Source organism: Lampetra planeri, chromosome 9, assembly GCF_965212315.1.
Source record: "Lampetra planeri chromosome 9, kcLamPlan1.2.h2, whole genome shotgun sequence".
Classification (NCBI taxonomy): Eukaryota; Metazoa; Chordata; class Hyperoartia; order Petromyzontiformes; family Petromyzontidae; genus Lampetra; species Lampetra planeri.
In genome coordinates, this window is record NC_136115.1 from 771,499 (window position 1) to 789,880 (window position 18,382).

At 57.3% G+C, this 18,382-nt stretch overlaps 1 protein-coding gene across 1 annotated transcript; it reads right to left on the reverse strand.

The window, feature by feature from the left end:
* Positions 1-396: 396 nt before the first annotated feature.
* Positions 397-3,701, reverse strand: LOC144720756 (uncharacterized). Its single transcript, XM_078597780.1, has 3 exons — positions 3,671-3,701; positions 2,764-2,884; positions 397-1,902 (listed from the first exon to the last, which is right to left on the reverse strand). The coding sequence occupies exons 1-3, from the start codon at positions 3,699-3,701 to the stop codon at positions 1,068-1,070; spliced, it is 987 nt and encodes a 328-aa protein (XP_078453906.1). The 3' UTR covers positions 397-1,067.
* Between the last annotated feature and the right edge of the window lie 14,681 nt (positions 3,702-18,382).

The window sequence follows — 18,382 nt, forward strand, 5'->3', positions numbered from 1 at the left end:
CGCGCGGGGGTTGGGGGGGGGGCTGGGGGGAGGGGCCGAGGGGGGGGGTCCCTTTGTGAATCTCGTTCTCAATGCTGATTGGTCACGCTCCCTCCGTGCCGCGCGCCGCCAACAAATTACTTTTTAACCTCCAACGCTCCCGGGCTCGCCACACAAAAGACTAAACGACCCCCCCCCCTGCCGCCCCCCACCTCCACACACACAGCCCCCCCAGGCTCCCACCCTCTGATCCTCCACCCTCCCGCCCCCCTCCCCACACGTCTCTCATCTCCGATCCCCCAACTCTCACCCGCCCCACTCCCTCCCTGCCCCCCCCCCCGCCCCCCGTCGGCTCGCCGAGAGAGAGCAAAGTGCGCGTGTGGAGAGGGCGAGGAGGTGCATCGCGAACTCGTCGCCGCGTCGCATCTCGATGAGAAAACACGCAGGGCACCTCGATGGAGGCATCGAGGCCGCGTGGGCTACCGCTCGCCCACGATGGACACTTTACATGGCACTGTGCTCGTGCCGGACGGCCATGGCCCTAAATAAAATAAATATACGTGTGTACAAAACAAATATTCCGACTCTCTCCGCGAGTCGCGGGTGAACACACTTCTAGCGCGTGTACAGACGTCTCCAGCAGTTCGCTTAGCACCGCGCGCGACGCATCGAGGAACGCGCTGTTTTAAGGCAATTACCGGCGACAGTGAATCAATGGAAGGACGGGCGAGGTATGGGCGACACGGACGAACGCCCGAGCGAAACGTTTAGTTTGGCAGAGACGAGGGCCTCCCCCAGCCCCCCTCCCCAGCTCTGCCTCTCAAAGAGAAGTTGGTTGAGTCTCTGTCAGGAGTCGAGTTCAGGAATGGGACCGCGTCCGCCCCGCGAGGACGTCCACCGGTGAAGACAGAGCGATGCGACGAGTCCCTCTGCAGGCGCCGCGCGGATTACTGCACCGCAGGATCGTGGCCGCTGGTGGCGTCGGTTTACGATGGGGGCGGGGCGGCGGGGGGTCTTCCTCATCCAGCAGTGGATTGACCAAAGCTGATGACGACGGTGGTGGTGGTGGTGACGACAGTTCAGGGGGGTCAGATGAATTCTAGAGCTCTTGCCATCGCCACTCGATGCTGCTGCTGTTGCAGCAGCTGAAACTGCTGCTGCTGCTGCAGGTGCCCGTGAGCATGATCGAGGCCTGGGGGGCCACAGAGAGGGCCCCCCGCCGGGGTCGCCCCAGGAGGGGCCGCGGCCGCCGCAGCTCCGTGCGACCCCGCGGAGGTCATCAGCTCGAAGTCGGCGAGCCGCAGAGTCTCGGTCAGCGCCCAGATGTAGTTGTAGGCGAAGCGCAGCGTCTCGATCTTGGTCAGCTTGGACGCGTCACCCCCGGTACCACTGCTGGAGCTGCTGCTGCTGCTGCTGGAGCTGCTGCTGGAGCTGCTGCTGCTGCTGCTGCTGGAGCTGCTGCTGATGCTGGAGCTGCTGATGGAGGCCAGGTCCTCCGCCTCGCCACCGCATGGCAGCACGCGGCGGAGCGCGTCCAGGGCGTCGTTGAGGTTGTGCATTCGGTTGCGCTCCCGATCGTTGGCCTTGATCCTCCGCGTCCTCTTCACGACCCCCGGAACCGCCGTGAGGCCGACTCCCACATCGCCTCCTCCCGCTCCGATCCCGCGCCTCCCCTTGCGCACTCTCGCCCTCCCGCGAGGCCGCGCGGCGCCCTCGCGATCGGACGTGAGCAGCCTCAGTGGCTCCGAGTCGCAGGCCAAGCTCGGAGAGCACGGGGAGAGTAGCCCGAGCGAGTCGTGCGGGGAGAGGCTCATCGAGCCCCCGCAGAGGCTGCTGCTGCTGCTGTCGTCGTCCGAGCCGCTGCCCAGGCTCGACTCTGCGCGCCCGTAGAGCTTCTCGTAGCCGAAGGTGATGGGAGACATCCTGGGGGAGAGGACGGGAGATGAGACGTGGGGTCAGCGGCGCGTGGCGGGGGCACAGGCAGGGATGAAGGTGCGTGGCTCGAGCGAGATCGCAGGGAGGGTTACGAGCAGAATCGCGGATAGCTCGAGGGAGAGAACATGAAGAGCGGAGCATGCATCTCGGAGGCAGGGATGGATCTGGGGCAGGGGCATTTGGCCGGGAGAGAAAAAGATCATGGGTAGAGGGGTCTCGATGGGGAATGGGGGTCATGAGAAGAGGGGTCGTGTGGGAAACAAGCGTTTCGAGATTTGGAAGAGGTCTCAGGGAGAGGTATGTGGAACGAAGTGTGTTGGGTGAGAGAGGTAAGGGGATTGCGGCATACGGAAATACGCCAGGGGTGAGCGATGCTGCGGCTGCAGTTTCTCAAGGTCAAGACGCAACCAGGAAGTGGACAGCAAGCGTCGTGGGAAGAGCGGACGAAAGGTGAGAGACAGCATCGCCTCTGGAGTCGAGATCGCGAGAGAAGAGAAGCAGAGAGAGAGAGACAGCGGAAGAGACCGCATCAGAGATCTGACATCACAGAGTTCGGAGACCACTACTGGATGGACTTGAGACAGCCGTGGGAAGTTACATAATGTCAACAACAACAAAACAGGGAGAGGGGTCTCACTGGGACAGGTGTCTCGCGAAGAGAGGGATTTCCTGAGTAGAGGAGAGGGGATCCCACGCACGTAGACGCCGGATCACAGAGCGCGTTGTCTCACTGGGCGAGAGGGCCACGGGGAGACAGAGAGACAGAGAGAGGTCCCGCATGGGAGACGTGGCTGTGAAGGCGGAGAGGGTCTCCACGGGACAGGGGTCTCGCCGCGTATCTCTCCTCACCTCGGTAGTTGTGCTGCTGCGGCGGCGCTCAAGACGGGGAGTTCAGTCACGTGGATCCAAGATCTCTTATCCTCCTCCGTCTCCTCCTCCTCTCTGTGCGGCACGCGACTCCAACGGGCGCCTTAAATACCCGGGGCGCGCGCACGCGAGGCGACAGCATTAGCAGCGGAATCACCGCCCACCCCCCACAGACCCCCCACCAAACCCCCCCCCCTCCCGCCCGTCCGCTTCTGCCCATCACTCACAGTTCCAAAAACCCACGCCTCCACCCCCATCCCCCCCCACACTCCTCCTCCCCTACTCCCTGCCCCTCTTTACCCCCCGGCGCGCGCACGCGTGCGCGCGCCACTTCACACGTGCTCGCGGATAACTCATCCCCCCACTACCCCCCCCCTCCCCAACTCGCCACCATCCCCATGGGGTCCCCTTCTCCCCTCCGCAGCCCCTCCACTACCCAGGCCATCCCAATCCGTACCCCCCCCCCACACACCGCCCCCGCCCGATTCGCTCCCCGCTCACTCCCCCATGCACCCCCGTTGTGCCAAATGCTTTATCTTATCAGCATAATAATGTTAGCCTATTGTCGCAGTGCAGGGAGGCGGGGGGAGGGTGAGAGGGTGGGGCGGGGGGACGGGGGGGAGGGGCTGTCCGCCCCGCGCGTGTCTCTAATTAATGGAAGCGCGCGAGCCGCTCCGGGCATCGGGTTTGGGAGCGCGCGCCAAACAAAGCGCGCGACACGCTCTACTGCCTCCCTATGCCCCTCCCCTCCATCCCCCCGCTCACCCCTCCCTCTACCCACTTCTCCCCCCCCCCCCCACATATGTACGCTCACCCCCGAAAACGTCTTCCCAATGCCCTCCACCGCGGTCCATCCCGAGACAGAAATCTCTCCCCGAACCACACGAACCTGCCACCCTCTCCACTATCACCAGCGCCATCGTCATCAACAACCCCAAGAATACCACGACCACCATCATCATCACCAGCATCATCACCAGCATCATCACCAGCATCATCACCAGCATCATCACCATCATCATCACCAGCATCATCACCATCATCATCACCAGCATCATCACCAGCATCATCACCAGCATCATCACCATCATCATCACCAGCATCATCACCATCATCATCACCAGCATCATCACCAGCATCATCACCATCATCATCACCAGCATCATCACCATCATCATCACCAGCATCATCACCAGCATCATCACCAGCATCATCACCAGCATCATCACCAGCATCATCACCAGCATCATCACCAGCATTATCACCATCATCATCACCAGCATCATCACCAGCATCATCACCAGCATCATCACCATCATCATCACCAGCATCATCACCATCATCATCACCAGCATCATCACCAGCATCATCACCATCATCATCACCATCATCATCACCAGCATCATCACCAGCATCATCACCAGCATCATCACCATCATCATCACCAGCATCATCACCATCATCATCACCAGCATCATCACCAGCATCATCACCAGCATCATCACCAGCATCATCACCAGCATCATCACCATCATCATCACCATCATCACCACCAGCAGTGGCACAGCGCCATCATCACACCCTATGTCGAGTACTCCACCATCATCAGCATCCCAACCAGCAGCAGCAGCAGCCGAACCGCTTCCCCTTCACCACCGCAATCATCATCATCGTAACTATTACCCCCACCACCACCACCTACACCACCGCTTCTTGTAAACTACTGTTATCATCACCACCATCACCGCTATCATGAGCAACACGATCACCGCCACCCTGACCACTTCCACCCCTACCACCACCACAATCATCATGATCAGTACCACCCTCGCCCCCTACCCCACTGCCTACTGAGATGCACGGCCCGATCCCAGCTGCCAAACCCAGCAGGCACGCAGTGCGCCGAATCCACGATTCCCCTTCTCCGAGTACTCGATGTCCTCCACGCGGAGGCCGATGCTGTGAGCGTGAGAGTTAGCGTCTGGGGTAGGGTGTGAAAAGGGTGGCGGAAGGGGTAGGGTGGGGGTAGGGATAGGGTGGGGGTAGGGGTGGGGTGGTGGTAGGGGTAGGGTGGGGGTAGGGGTAGGGTGGTGGTAGGGGTGGGGTGGTGGTAGGGTGGTGGTAGCGGTAGGGTGGTGGTAGGGGTAGGGTGGTGGTACGGGTAGGGTGGTGGTAGGGGTAGGGTGGTGGTAGGGGTAGGGTGGTGGTAGGGGTAGGGTGGTGGTACGGGTGGGGTGGTGGTACGGGTAGGGTGGTGGTAGGGGTAGGGTGGTGGTAGGGGTAGTGTGGTGGTAGGGGTGGGGTGGGGGTAGGGGTGGGGTGGAGGTAGGGGTAGGGTGGTGGTAGGGGTAGGGTGGTGGTACGGGTAGGGTGGTGGTAGGAGTAGGGTGGTGGTAGGGGTGGGGTGGTGGTAGGGGTGGGGTGGTGGTAGGGGTGGGGTAGTGGTAGGGGTAACGTGGTGGTAGGGGTGGGGTGGTGGTAGGGGTAGGGTGGAGGTAGGGGTAGGGTGGTGGTAGGGGTGGTGTGGGGGTAGGGGTAGGGTGGTGGTAGGGGTAGGGTGGTGGTAGGGGTAGGGTGGTGGTAGGGGTGGGGTGGAGGTAGGGGTAGGGTGGTGGTAGGGGTAGGGTGGTGGTAGGGGTGGAGTGGTGGTAGGGGTAGGGTGGAGGTAGGGGTGGGGTGGTGGTAGGGGTAGGGTGGGGGTAGGGGTAGGGTGGGGGTAGGGGTGGGGTGGTGGTAGGGGTAGGGTGGGGGTAGGGGTAGGGTGGTGGTAGGGGTGGGGTGGTGGTAGGGGTAGGGTGGTGGTAGGGGTAGGGTGGTGGTAGGGGTGGGGTGGTGGTAGGGGTAGGGTGGTGGTAGGGGTAGGGTGGTGGTAGGGGTGGGGTGGTGGTAGGGGTAGGGTGGTGGTAGGGGTGGGGTGGAGGTAGGGGTAGGGTGGTGGTAGGGGTAGGGTGGTGGTAGGGGTGGAGTGGTGGTAGGGGTAGGGTGGAGGTAGGGGTGGGGTGGTGGTAGGGGTAGGGTGGGGGTAGGGGTAGGGTGGGGGTAGGGGTGGGGTGGTGGTAGGGGTAGGGTGGGGGTAGGGGTAGGGTGGTGGTAGGGGTGGGATAGTGGTAGGGGTAGGGTGGTGGTAGGGGTAGGGTGGTGGTAGGGGTGGGGTGGTGGTAGGGGTAGGGTGGTGGTAGGGGTAGGGTGGTGGTAGGGGTGGGGTGGTGGTAGGGGTAGGGTGGTGGTAGGGGTGGAGTGGTGGTAGGGGTAGGGTGGAGGTAGGGTGGTGGTAGGGGTAGGGTGATGGTAGAGGTAGGGTTGTGGTAGGGGTAGGGTGGGGGTAGGGGTAGGGTGGTGGTAGGGGTAGGTTGGGGGTAGGGCTAGGGTGGTGGTAGGGGTAGGGGTAGGCTGGGGTGTTTAGGGTTCTATTGAGGGTTCAGGTTAAGTTCGCCGCTCGTGGAAGTTGAGTTCCTGCTCACTTGAGCACTGAGGCGCTGCGCATCTCCTGTTCACAGCCATACGCCTGTGCAGTAATTCCACATTCATATGGCGGGGGCGAGTCTATTCATTGGACAACTCTTTGTTGACTTACCAACAAAGCAATCCTGAATTTATCGACCTTATCGACCCCGGGCGCGGCGGCCTGAGGATGATGGGCTGAGCCGACCCCCAATCGAGATTTGAACTCGCATCCTTAAATTGCGAGCAGCGAGCAGCACTGCCGAGCTAAGCGTGAGGGTTCGAGTCCCGATTAAAGTTAAAGTCGGAGTTCGAGCTGTTACGATTCGGTATTGGGTTCACGTTTGAGTGAGGCTTGGGATTAGAGGTTCGGCTTGAAGTTAAGCTTGGAGTCAGGATGAATATCCGTGTTGGGATAAGCGGATTGAGGTTCGTTTTTGAACTCGGGTTAGTGTTAAACAATGAGAGGTACCCTGAATACCATCAGTGTTGTTCGGCGTTAGGGTGTGGGAGTGAGGGTTTGAGTCTGGTGATAGGAGTTATGCTGTTGGTTATAATCAGCGTTACAGTTATGGTTAAGGTTATTATTGTGGGTTAGAGTTGTGCGTAGCGTTAGGGATATAATTTGCGTACTAGGGTTAGTTATGGTTCGTTGAGGTGAGATGTTAACTACCTCGCCTGGTATACATGCGGTCGCAGGTTCGACACCGAGCCTAACGCCTGTATATCTGGAGTTTCTGGTGTCTCTCTCCCCGTGGCCGCGTGGATTTTTCTCTGGGTCCTCCGGTTTTTCCCTCCACATTTAGAATCAACATCACGCATTTAGAGTATTTGACTGCTATAAATTTCCAACGTGATAAGCCACTTCGTTGAGCTATCATTTGTGGCCAGGTCGCTTTTGGAAAGAGCTACATAGCTCAGTGGGCCTTACTTGGTAAAAAAAAAGAGTTTAGTTTCATCTGCTACTTTGAAAACTTGGCAGGACCCGCTTGAAAATTAGCCACGAGACCGACTCAGTGAGGCTTTCCTGGGTAGCCACGAGTGATAATAATTAAATAATACTCGTTAAAAGACCCTTCGAATGCGAGCTGCTGCTGGGGCAAGTGCTGTTAGAGAGCACCTAGTAATGCTCGCACAAGGGGGGCGATGTGGCCAGAATCACGCGTTACCACCTTTGTCTCGCCAGTTGCGATTTTACACACCGCACCAGGTACTCATTTGAGGCTGAGTCTACCTAGGGGAGGCCCGAGGCAGGTTCAGACAATGGTCACTGGTGTTAGCCGTGAGCGGGAATGTAGCTCGGGTCGCCGGGTTCGAAGCACATCGCGCTAACCGCTACACTACCGCTCCCCACACACCCGCATCACACCCACGTGGGCGTGATGCGGGTGCGCGAGACTCGAACGAGGCACGGATGCAGAAGGCGTCGCTGCGTGTGACCGGCCCCTGTCGCGCCCTGCCCGGGGTCCCCTGGACGCTGAAGTTCGACCACAGCCCCGGACTCCCCCCAGCTTCCCTACCGCCCCAACCCCCTTCTCATTCCCCCGCCCCTTCGATGCGGCACACCTGGCGGCACACCTGGTCGCACACCTGGCGGCACACCTGGTGGCACACCTGGTGTTCTCTCGACGCACACCAATCTAATTGGCAGAATAAATGATACCCACACTTTACCCCACCGCCGGTGACTCCCATCACATATCCCGATTACAATCACGGTGCGAGGGCTGGCGACGTTAATTTAACCATTTCCGAACCGCCGCGACCGGGAATCGATCTGGGACTTTCGAGATTGGACGGCGCGAGAACTCAACGGCTCAGTGGACTTCCAGCTGAGTCGAGGGCATCTCTAAAGCCACGCGCTCTTCCCCCTCCCCCTCTCTCCCTTATCTCTCGCGGTCCCCGGCGAGCCCCGTGAACGCTGCCAGCGAGGAGCCGTTCGCAGGGGCCGGGCGCATCCCAGCCAGCGGCGCGCTCCGCGCCCCGCGCCCTGCACAGCCACGGCGCCCTGCACAGCCACGGCGCCTGCCGGTGCTGGAGAGGAGAGTGAACTCGGCTTCTTCGTAGCCGAGTCGCCCTGTCCCGCGAGGAAGGGAGGGGACCTCCGCAGGGGCGCAACCGCTGTGGGTGCCGTCGGTGTCCGAACACTCCCAGAAACGTCCAGATACGGCCGAGAGAGAGAGAGGGAGAGAGCGGTGTGGAGAGAGCGCCGGCATTGCTGAGTCTCCCTGCAACGAGGGGACTCGAATGCCGATTGCGCCGAGGGTGGAATCTGTAACTCCACCGTAGCGCACGAGCAGCCGGCTTGGTACGGAGTCGGCAGCGTCGCGGTAGTTTTCGTCGATGCGACGATAACACCATCGTAGAGCAAAACTCCGCTTATTCATGACGACGTGGCTGGAGTGGGGGGGGGGGGGAGCGAACTGAATGGACGGTTCCCCTAATCTGACCAACAGGCCGGCGGGAACGACTCGGCTTGGAGGGACACCGCGGCCTGCCCGTTCGCCCGCGCGCCCGCGCGCCCTCGTTCCGTGACCGGGGCCTCGCGCGCCGCAACCCTCCCGGTGGGAGAGGAGGGAGGGGAAGCGAATCCGGGGTCCTCTGCTCCCCCGTTTCGCTCCACGCTCAATGCGCACGGCCATATGGTAGCACGAGAGGTTCGCTCATTGTGGCCTTGAATTTGAAACGTGTGCGCTCCTCTCTGTGTCTGCGCCTCTCGCCCTCTCTCTCGATTCACTCCCACCCACGACCACCCCCACTCGTACTGCGCTCGCTTCTTTCTCATTTTCTTTGCCATTCTCTCGTGTTTTTGTTTTATTTTGTTTTATTGTTATTTGTTTTATTTCTTTGTAAAGCGACACAAAATACAAAAAAGGAACGCGTGCGCGCACGGCACGCGGCGCGGGCACAGGGAGGGGGTGGAGTGGCTCCGCCGAGAGGGGCCAAGGCGGAGCCGGGGACGGCCCCGGCTCAAGTCCGCGAGTTCCACCCCCCCAGAAAGTCTGCATGGCCACTTCAAATGCCCTTCAAACAAAAGCTGGAGAGGCGAAGAAAAACCCCACCTGGCCCGCGCGGTTTCGCTGAAATAATTATAAAGGCGCTTCCGCGACCGCGCAGCGCGCGATGACTCCGTGCGGCACGAGGCGCGGACAGACCCCCCCCCCCAACCCAACCCCCCACTCCCCCCCCTCTTCTCCCCTCGTCCCTTTACCCCCTTGTCCATACCCCTTTCTCGGGCTGCGAGGGGTCAGGTTCACAGCTACCCCCCAGCAGCCGGGCCACCACCACGACCCCCCAGAGCCGCGCGCGCCCCGGGAACAGAATCGGCCCTCGTCGGAGGGACCCCCGTCGCCCCAGCCCCCCTGCGCGCCACCCGGAGGTTGCGTTCTCGGGTTTGTACGTGGTCAGGGGGTACCCCCGAGGCGAAAGGCGATGGTGAAGCCCCGAAGGGGGTCTGCGTGGAGCCCCACCACGCACCGCCAAACACGGGGCGAGGGGGGGGGGGCGAGGGGGGAGGGGTTTCGGTGGGGGGCTGCGCCTTGCGCGCGGAACACGAGGTCGCGGTGCACGAAGGGGCCTTCTGGAGTCCGGGGCTTATCGCCGGACCGGAGGCCCCCTTCGTGTACGGGTTCCGAAAGGGTCCAGGTGTGGAGGCAGACGTTGTCGCGGCCCTTATCTTCGCGGTGGTGGGAGGAGGGGGGCGGGTGCCGAGAAAGCGTGCGTCTCTAGTGCTCGTGCGCGCCCCTGTGTGTGTGCCCGCCCGTGTGTTGTACGCGTGTGTGTGTGTGCCTGTGGGTGTCCGTGTGTGTGTACCCAATCGCTTTTTGTTTGTTGCATGTATTTTATTACGAGCGCCGTTTCAGAGAGAGAGCGAGCGAACGGGCGAGCGCCATATGGCCCCACTTCGGAGCGAGTGCGCCTTGTGTTCACACACACACGCAAGCACTTCCCATGCGCGCGCGCGCGGCCATATCAGAGCGAGCGAGCGAGCGCGACACACACATGACAGACATACACAGGAGACACACGCGCGGATACGTGAACACACATATACCCTGCAGAGACAACTCGAGAGACAGAGTATCACGCAAGGAGAATGACTCACGCGCGCGCGCGATGCATGCGCACACACACACTCCGTCGAGCGCGCACAAGCACACACACGCACAGACAGGAAAAGGCGCGCACATGCACACACAGACACGTACAGACACACACAGACACGCACGTACACACGCGCTCAAACGAGAATAATGGAGAGGCACGAGGAGGAAAAGGAGCAGCGGAGTCGCGCGCTTGGCACGGTCCTGGTGCGAGGGAAATCATTGGGGGCTACCTGTTCCATTTCCCACCCTTCTCAGCCCCGTTCCATTGGAACCACCTCCGTTTCGTGAGGTCCCGGGGTAGTTGCAGCGCTTGCACACGCGATAGCTGCGCCACTAATGATGATGATGCGCACTGCGATGCGCATGGGGCACACTGGGTGAGGCCGCGCCGCGAGCAGCCGTGGCGCGGCTTTTACGCAAAGTTCACTCGCGGACTCGCGCGCGCTCACACGCGAGACAGAGACCCCCTCCCCTCAGCCCTGCTCACCCCACGATCCACACCTCCCGCCTTCCATTGTGTAGCAATAAGTTATGATATGTGTCATATATAACGTGTGTTAGCTAAACATAAAACGCCAGCATGTACAATGGCTGGCCATCAAACAAAGATGGTAACCGCATCGCGCGCTTTCAGATGCGCTTCTGCGGCCGTCTGGAACGCTTTTCCTTCTGATATCAGGAAGCCATTGGAGCTATGCACTTTTAAATCTAAATCGATACTTTATTTATGACTGCTTCTTGTGTTTAGTTTGTTGTCCTTCCCCCGCGGTTGGCTCCGTATGAAGTTCAACTTACACACAAAACGCGACTCGCTACGCGACCCACAACAAAGACAAAGATGCCCCGTGTAGCCTTGACAGACTGTTCGTGCAAGTGCTGCCACGGAACACGACGATGTGGGTGGCCAGCAACACGCACAGCCGCATTTGTCTCCATAGTGGCGATGTTTACACATCACACCAGGTACTCATTTGAGGCTGAGTCGACCTAGGGGAGGATCAGGACCGCTTCAGATATTTGTCACCGGTGTTGGCCGTGAGCGGGAATTGAGCTCGGGGCGCCGAGTTCGTTGCGCAGTGCGCTCACCACAGCGCCACCGTTCTCCCACGTCCACGCACGAACACCCTACAAAGACAAAGATCCCCCGTGTAACCTTAACAGACTGTTGGGGCAAGTGATGTTAGCGAGTAGCACCTATGAAGGCCGGCACGGTACACGAGAGGGTGAGTGGCCAACACCAAGCCCGACCGCCTTTGTCTCCCCAATGGTAATAATTTTGCACAGCGCACCAGGTACTCATTGTAGGCTGAGTCGACCTAGGGGAAGCCCATGCCCGTCTCAGACGATCGTCACTGATGTTGGCCGTGAGCGTGAATCAAACTCCGGTCGCCGGGATCATCGCGCAGCGCTCCCACCGCTACACTGCCGCTCTCCCGACTCACGCACACGCGTAAGATACACACAGACGTACTCACCTCGACTCACATACACACACGCGTAAGATACACACAGACGTACTCACCTCGACTCACATACACACACGCGTAAGATACACACAGACGCACTCACCCCGACACACATACACACACGTGTAAGATACACACAGACGCACTCACCCCGACACACATACACACACGTGTAAGATACACACAGACGTACTCACCTCGACTCACATACACACACGCGTAAGATACACACAGACGCACTCACCCCGACACACATACACACACGTGTAAGATACACACAGACGTACTCACCTCGACTCACATACACACACGCGTAAGATACACACAGACGCACTCACCCCGACACACATACACACACGTGTAAGATACACACAGACGTACTCACCTCGACTCACATACACACACGTGTAAGATACACACAGACGCACTCACCCCGACACACATACACACACGTGTAAGATACACACAGACGTACTCACCTCGACTCACATACACACACGCGTAAGATACACACAGACGCACTCACCCCGACACACATACACACACGTGTAAGATACACACAGACGTACTCACCTCGACTCACATACACACACGTGTAAGATACACACAGACGCACTCACCCCGACTCACATACACACACGTGTAAGATACACACAGACGCACTCACCCCGACTCACATACACACACGTGTAAGATACACACAGACGCACTCACCCCGACACACATACACACACGCGTAAGATACACACAGACGCACTCACCCCGACTCACATACACACACGTGTAAGATACACACAGACGCACTCACCTCGACTCACATACACACACGCGTAAGATACACACAGACGCACTCACCCCGACACACATACACACACGCGTAAGATACACACAGACGTACTCACCCCGACACACATACACACACGCGTAAGATACACACAGACGTACTCACCCCGACACACATACACACACGCGTAAGATACACACAGACGCACTCACCCCGACACACATACACACACGCGTAAGATACACACAGACGTACTCACCCCGACACACATACACACACGCGTAAGATACACACATACGTACTCACCCCGACACACATACACACACGCGTAAGATACACACAGACGTACTCACCCCGACACACATACACACACGCGTAAGATACACACAGACGTACTCACCCCGACACACATACACACACGCGTAAGATACACACAGACGCACTCACCCCGACACACATACACACACGCGTAAGATACACACAGACGTACTCACCCCGACACACATACACACACGCGTAAGATACACACAGACGCACTCACCCCGACACACATACACACACGCGTAAGATACACACAGACGTACTCACCCCGACACACATACACACACGCGTAAGATACACACAGACGTACTCACCCCGACTCACATACACACACGCGTAAGATACACACAGACGCACTCACCCCGACACACATACACACACGCGTAAGATACACACAGACGCACTCACCCCGACACACATACACACACGCGTAAGATACACACAGACGCACTCACCCCGACACACATACACACACGTGTAAGATACACACAGACGCACTCACCCCGACACACATACACACACGCGTAAGATACACACAGACGTACTCACCCCGACACACATACACACACGCGTAAGATACACACAGACGCACTCACCCCGACACACATACACACACGCGTAAGATACACACAGACGTACTCACCCCGACACACATACACACACGCGTAAGATACACACAGACGCACTCACCCCGACACACATACACACACGCGTAAGATACACACAGACGCACTCACCCCGACACACATACACACACGCGTAAGATACACACAGACGTACTCACCCCGACTCACATACACACACGCGTAAGATACACACAGACGCACTCACCCCGACACACATACACACACGCGTAAGATACACACAGACGCACTCACCCCGACACACATACACACACGTGTAAGATACACACAGACGCACTCACCCCGACACACATACACACACGTGTAAGATACACACAGACGCACTCACCCCGACACACATACACACACGCGTAAGATACACACAGACGCACTCACCCCGACTCACATACACACACGCGTAAGATACACACAGACGCACTCACCCCGACACACATACACACACGCGTAAGATACACACAGACGCACTCACCCCGACTCACATACACACACGTGTAAGATACACACAGACGCACTCACCCCGACTCACATACACACACGCGTAAGATACACACAGACGCACTCACCCCGACACACATACACACACGCGTATGATACACACAGACGCACTCACCCCGACTCACATACACACACGTGTAAGATACACACAGACGCACTCAGGAGCAAACACCCCGACACACATACACACACGCGCCTAATAAATAGTTAATTTACAACCTACTTAAACACACACGCACACACGCGCTCAAACACTAAATCACACACAGGCGCACACACAAACACACTGACATACGTACATACGAGTGCGCACTGAATAGTGAATTTACAACCGACGTAAACAAACACACATATAATCACAGGCACACGTAAGAGACAAAGGCACAGATTCCCCGTATAGCCTTAAACAGACTGCTGGGGCAAGTGCTGTTATCGAGCAGCACCTATGAAGGCCGGCACGGCACGCGAGGGGGTGGGTGGCCAGCACCACGCACGGCTGCTTTCGACTCCCTAATGGCGATGTTTTTACGCATCGCACCAGGAACTCATTTGTGACTAAGTTGACCAAGGGGAGGCCCGGGACTGGTTCAGATAATCGTCACTGGTGTTAGCCGTGAGCGGGAATCGAACCCGGGTCGCCAGGTTCATAGCGCAGCGCGCTAACACACACACACACGCGCACACACGCGCGTACACAAACACACGCGCGCACACACACACACACGCGTACACGAACACACAAACACACACGCACACACGCGCAGGCACGCACACGGACAAACACGCGCACGTGCCTGGCAGGTGCGCCTCGTAACTCGTCCCGCCCCCCCGCGAGATTCTACCCGCAGGTGCTGCCCCCGTGTCCCCGTGTCTTCAGTGTTCCTTACCCCGCACCACTGCACCATCTCGTTCCTCGTGTCACCGCAACCCCTTACACACCCCTTGTGCCACCTGACCATCACACCTGTGTCCCCGTAGCCCTGTTTCCTCCTGTCCCGATGTTCCAGTGTCATCCTATCAAGATATCCCCGTCTTCTTGTGTCCCTGTGCCCCCTGTACCCCCGAGCAGGTGAGCACCCATCGTTGGTACCATTCCCCATGTGGGCTACCCCCACCTCGCTCCCTCGACCTTTGACTAAAAATAAATGAAATGCTGTCTCCACTCGACTCCTCTCTACGTCCACTCTCCTTACCCCTCCCCTCTCCTCCACACCCCCGACTCGACCCCGCTTCTCTCGCCCCTTCGACCATAGACAGGGCTTCCTGTGGTGGCGCTGTGAACTTAACCTGTACCCTGCCCCTTGTAGTAGCGCTGTGACCTTGACTTGTACTCTGACCCTTGTAGTAGCGCTGTGACCTTGACCTGTACTCTGACCCTTGTAGTAGCGCTGTGACCTTGACCTGTACTCTGACCCTTGTGGTAGTGCTGTGACCTTGACCTGTATCCTGACCCTTGTGGTGGCGCTGTGACCTTGACCTGTACCCTGGCCCTTATGGTAGCACTGTGACCTTGATCCGTACCCTGACTCTTGTGGTAGCGCTGTGACCTTGACCTGTACCCTGCCCCTTGTAGTAGCGCTGTGAACTTGACCCGTACCCTGACCCTTGTGGTAGCGCTGTGAACTTGACCTGTACCCTGACCCTTGTGGTAGCGCTGTGACCTTGACCTGAACTCCGACCTTTGAGGGGAGAGGTCGTGCCACGTGGATATGAGACCTTACACAGAGACCCGTAGACTCATACATAGACCAATAGACTAACGGAGAGACCCGTAGACACACACAGAGTGAGTTGAGGCTAAACCGGGTTCTCAGCTGTAGCGAGTTAATACACTCGAAGCGCATCACATTAAACGTGATGCGTCACTTCAATACGACTTGTGTTAGCCCTGCGTTGTAAACACGTGTGCATTGGTTGCCACGTGACAGGCATCTCCATCGCAGGGCCCGCGAGTCGCTGCAGCGAGAGGCGTGTCGACACGGCGACACATGAGCACGCAGTGTATCCGCTGATCATGAACATACTCACTGAGAGCCAATTCTCACCAACCACTAAATACATTCACCTTCATTGCACTCATCTAAACTGAAAATCAAAACCAATCAATCAGTAATCAGCTCCAGATATGTCACCGGTTCACCTGCACGCTCGTCCTGGTCAGTGAGCTCCGTGACGGGGGAGCTGAGGGTTTTGTGAGCGCCTGTTGATGCGAGTTGTAGGCTCCAGCGAAACGTCGTACAATATTGTCAAAATCCTGCGGGCTTTTTAACCTTCATCCTCATCATGCTGAAAACCCAAATCTGTTGGCACATTTGCCGACGCGAAACGTTCATTGAATTGGCTCTGTCGGGTGATGGAGGGTTATAATTAAGAGATTCACATTGCTACCTACACGCGATCTGACCTAATAGAATTGATGATGATGATTAACGATGCTCATGATTACTGTGAGGAGTGTGGACGAGAGGCAAATTAAGGGATCTCAGAAGAAGTCACGTGACACCATCTTCCAGAAGACGTTCCCTTACCCACGAGGTGATGCGCTGCGCTTTGCGAGAGCTCCAAGCAGGAATGTCTTCGTCTCGTGACAGACTTCGCTAATTGGTTTACAAAACATTACATGCACAACTATGGATCAAGGGCTGGGTTTGCCAGAAGTTGCGAAAGTGGCTGCTGTAATTATAGCACTGGCAATGCAGTCCCGTAATCCTGCCTCTGATCCGTCCCGGGTTTAACCCGGCTGGATTGTGTGAACGGCTCGAATATCCTCGGTAGATCTGGGCACAGTTCCATCACCTGTGAGCTCTTCCGGCAGGCGAGGCTGCGTTGGCTAGGTCATGTAGCCCGCATGCCCAGCCATTGCATGCCCAAGCAATTTCTGCTTGGTCGGATAGAGGGGGCTAAATAGGCGCTGTACGGGCTTGGGAATGGATGTACTGATGTGGTACAGGAGGATGTGTAGCTGAGTGGACTTGCCGATGACTGATACCAGCGGTGTCAATAACGGCCTCGTGAAGAACGCTACTGGGCATTTGGAGGCAGTCGCCCTTCAGGAATAACGGAGGACAGAGGAGTGACGCCCACAACAACGAGCGGAGCGCCGGGTGGCTAAAACACAGCACGTTGGCATAGTGGGGAGTACAGGTGGTCTATCTGCCAGTCATATCAGTCAGTCAACCCATGGCACCTGGGTCTGTCTCGTCACCTCCTGCCAGAAAGTGTTTTTACACTTCACGTGGCATCAAAGTACACCTAGCCTAGCACAAGCGCTGTGGTGACATTAGTGAGGCACGAGTGTTGTTAATAGCGTTGTGTGTGTAAGTCAGGGGGAGTGGTGGCGTTGCGGTTTGAGCATTGCGCTCCGATCCCAGGGTGACTTGAGTCCGGGTCCTGGTATCTCGAACTAACTCGATTAAATGTCGACTCAGCGTTAAATTGGTGCGCCGTGCGCAGTATAGACCACCTCCCGATTAGCACGGTTGTCTACGTATGGTGCGAAAGAAGTTAAAAATCCATACATCAGCCCTTCGGAGAAAAAGGTCGTCGGTGGTAGCTCTTGGCCAGAACGACGGTTCTATGACGTGGTGGGTGTTTTGTCGTCGTTTGCATGCAGATCCCAATAATAGTCGCCATTCGCCACGTGTTGATGAGTTCCCCATAGGGCAAAAATAAAAATCTTTCTCCCGCACATATACGAGGCTCCAAGAGGCGGGTGACAGTGGTGAGCGTTCATTATGTAATATAACTGATGAATCCTAAAATAAACGAAACCGGTCTCCAGTCTCGATTTAAAGCTTTCGTGACTGCAGGGATTCATCTTCTTGGTTCTTTCTGTAAAGTCACGTAGAATGGAAATAATAAAATAATCATATTTTTTTATTTTATTCTGTTTTATTTTTATTACTTTATTATTTCCATTCTACGTGACTTTACCGAAAGAACCAAGAAGACGGTCTCCAGTCGTGTGTCTTTGTCTCACTGCTACCCGGTCGGTTGGCAGCATTTTGTTTCAATGTATTGGTGGTTGCGAAGCCTCCGTCAAAATGATCATGGTGCAGTTCTGCTGAACTGGTGGTTGTGTCGCATAAATGCTGTGCATGTAATGCACACCGTTGTGTGTTGTATAATGGTGTGTGCGTATATACACATATACATATATATATATACATATATATGTATATATACATATACATAGTCCGGAGCGGTAGTGCAGCGACCCGAGGTCGATTCCCGCTGCCGGTCAACATCAGTGACGATTATCTGAACCAGTGCTGGGTTTCCTTAAGTCGACTCAGCCTTAAATTATGTGTAAACATCGCCACTCCGGAGACACAGGCGGTCGTG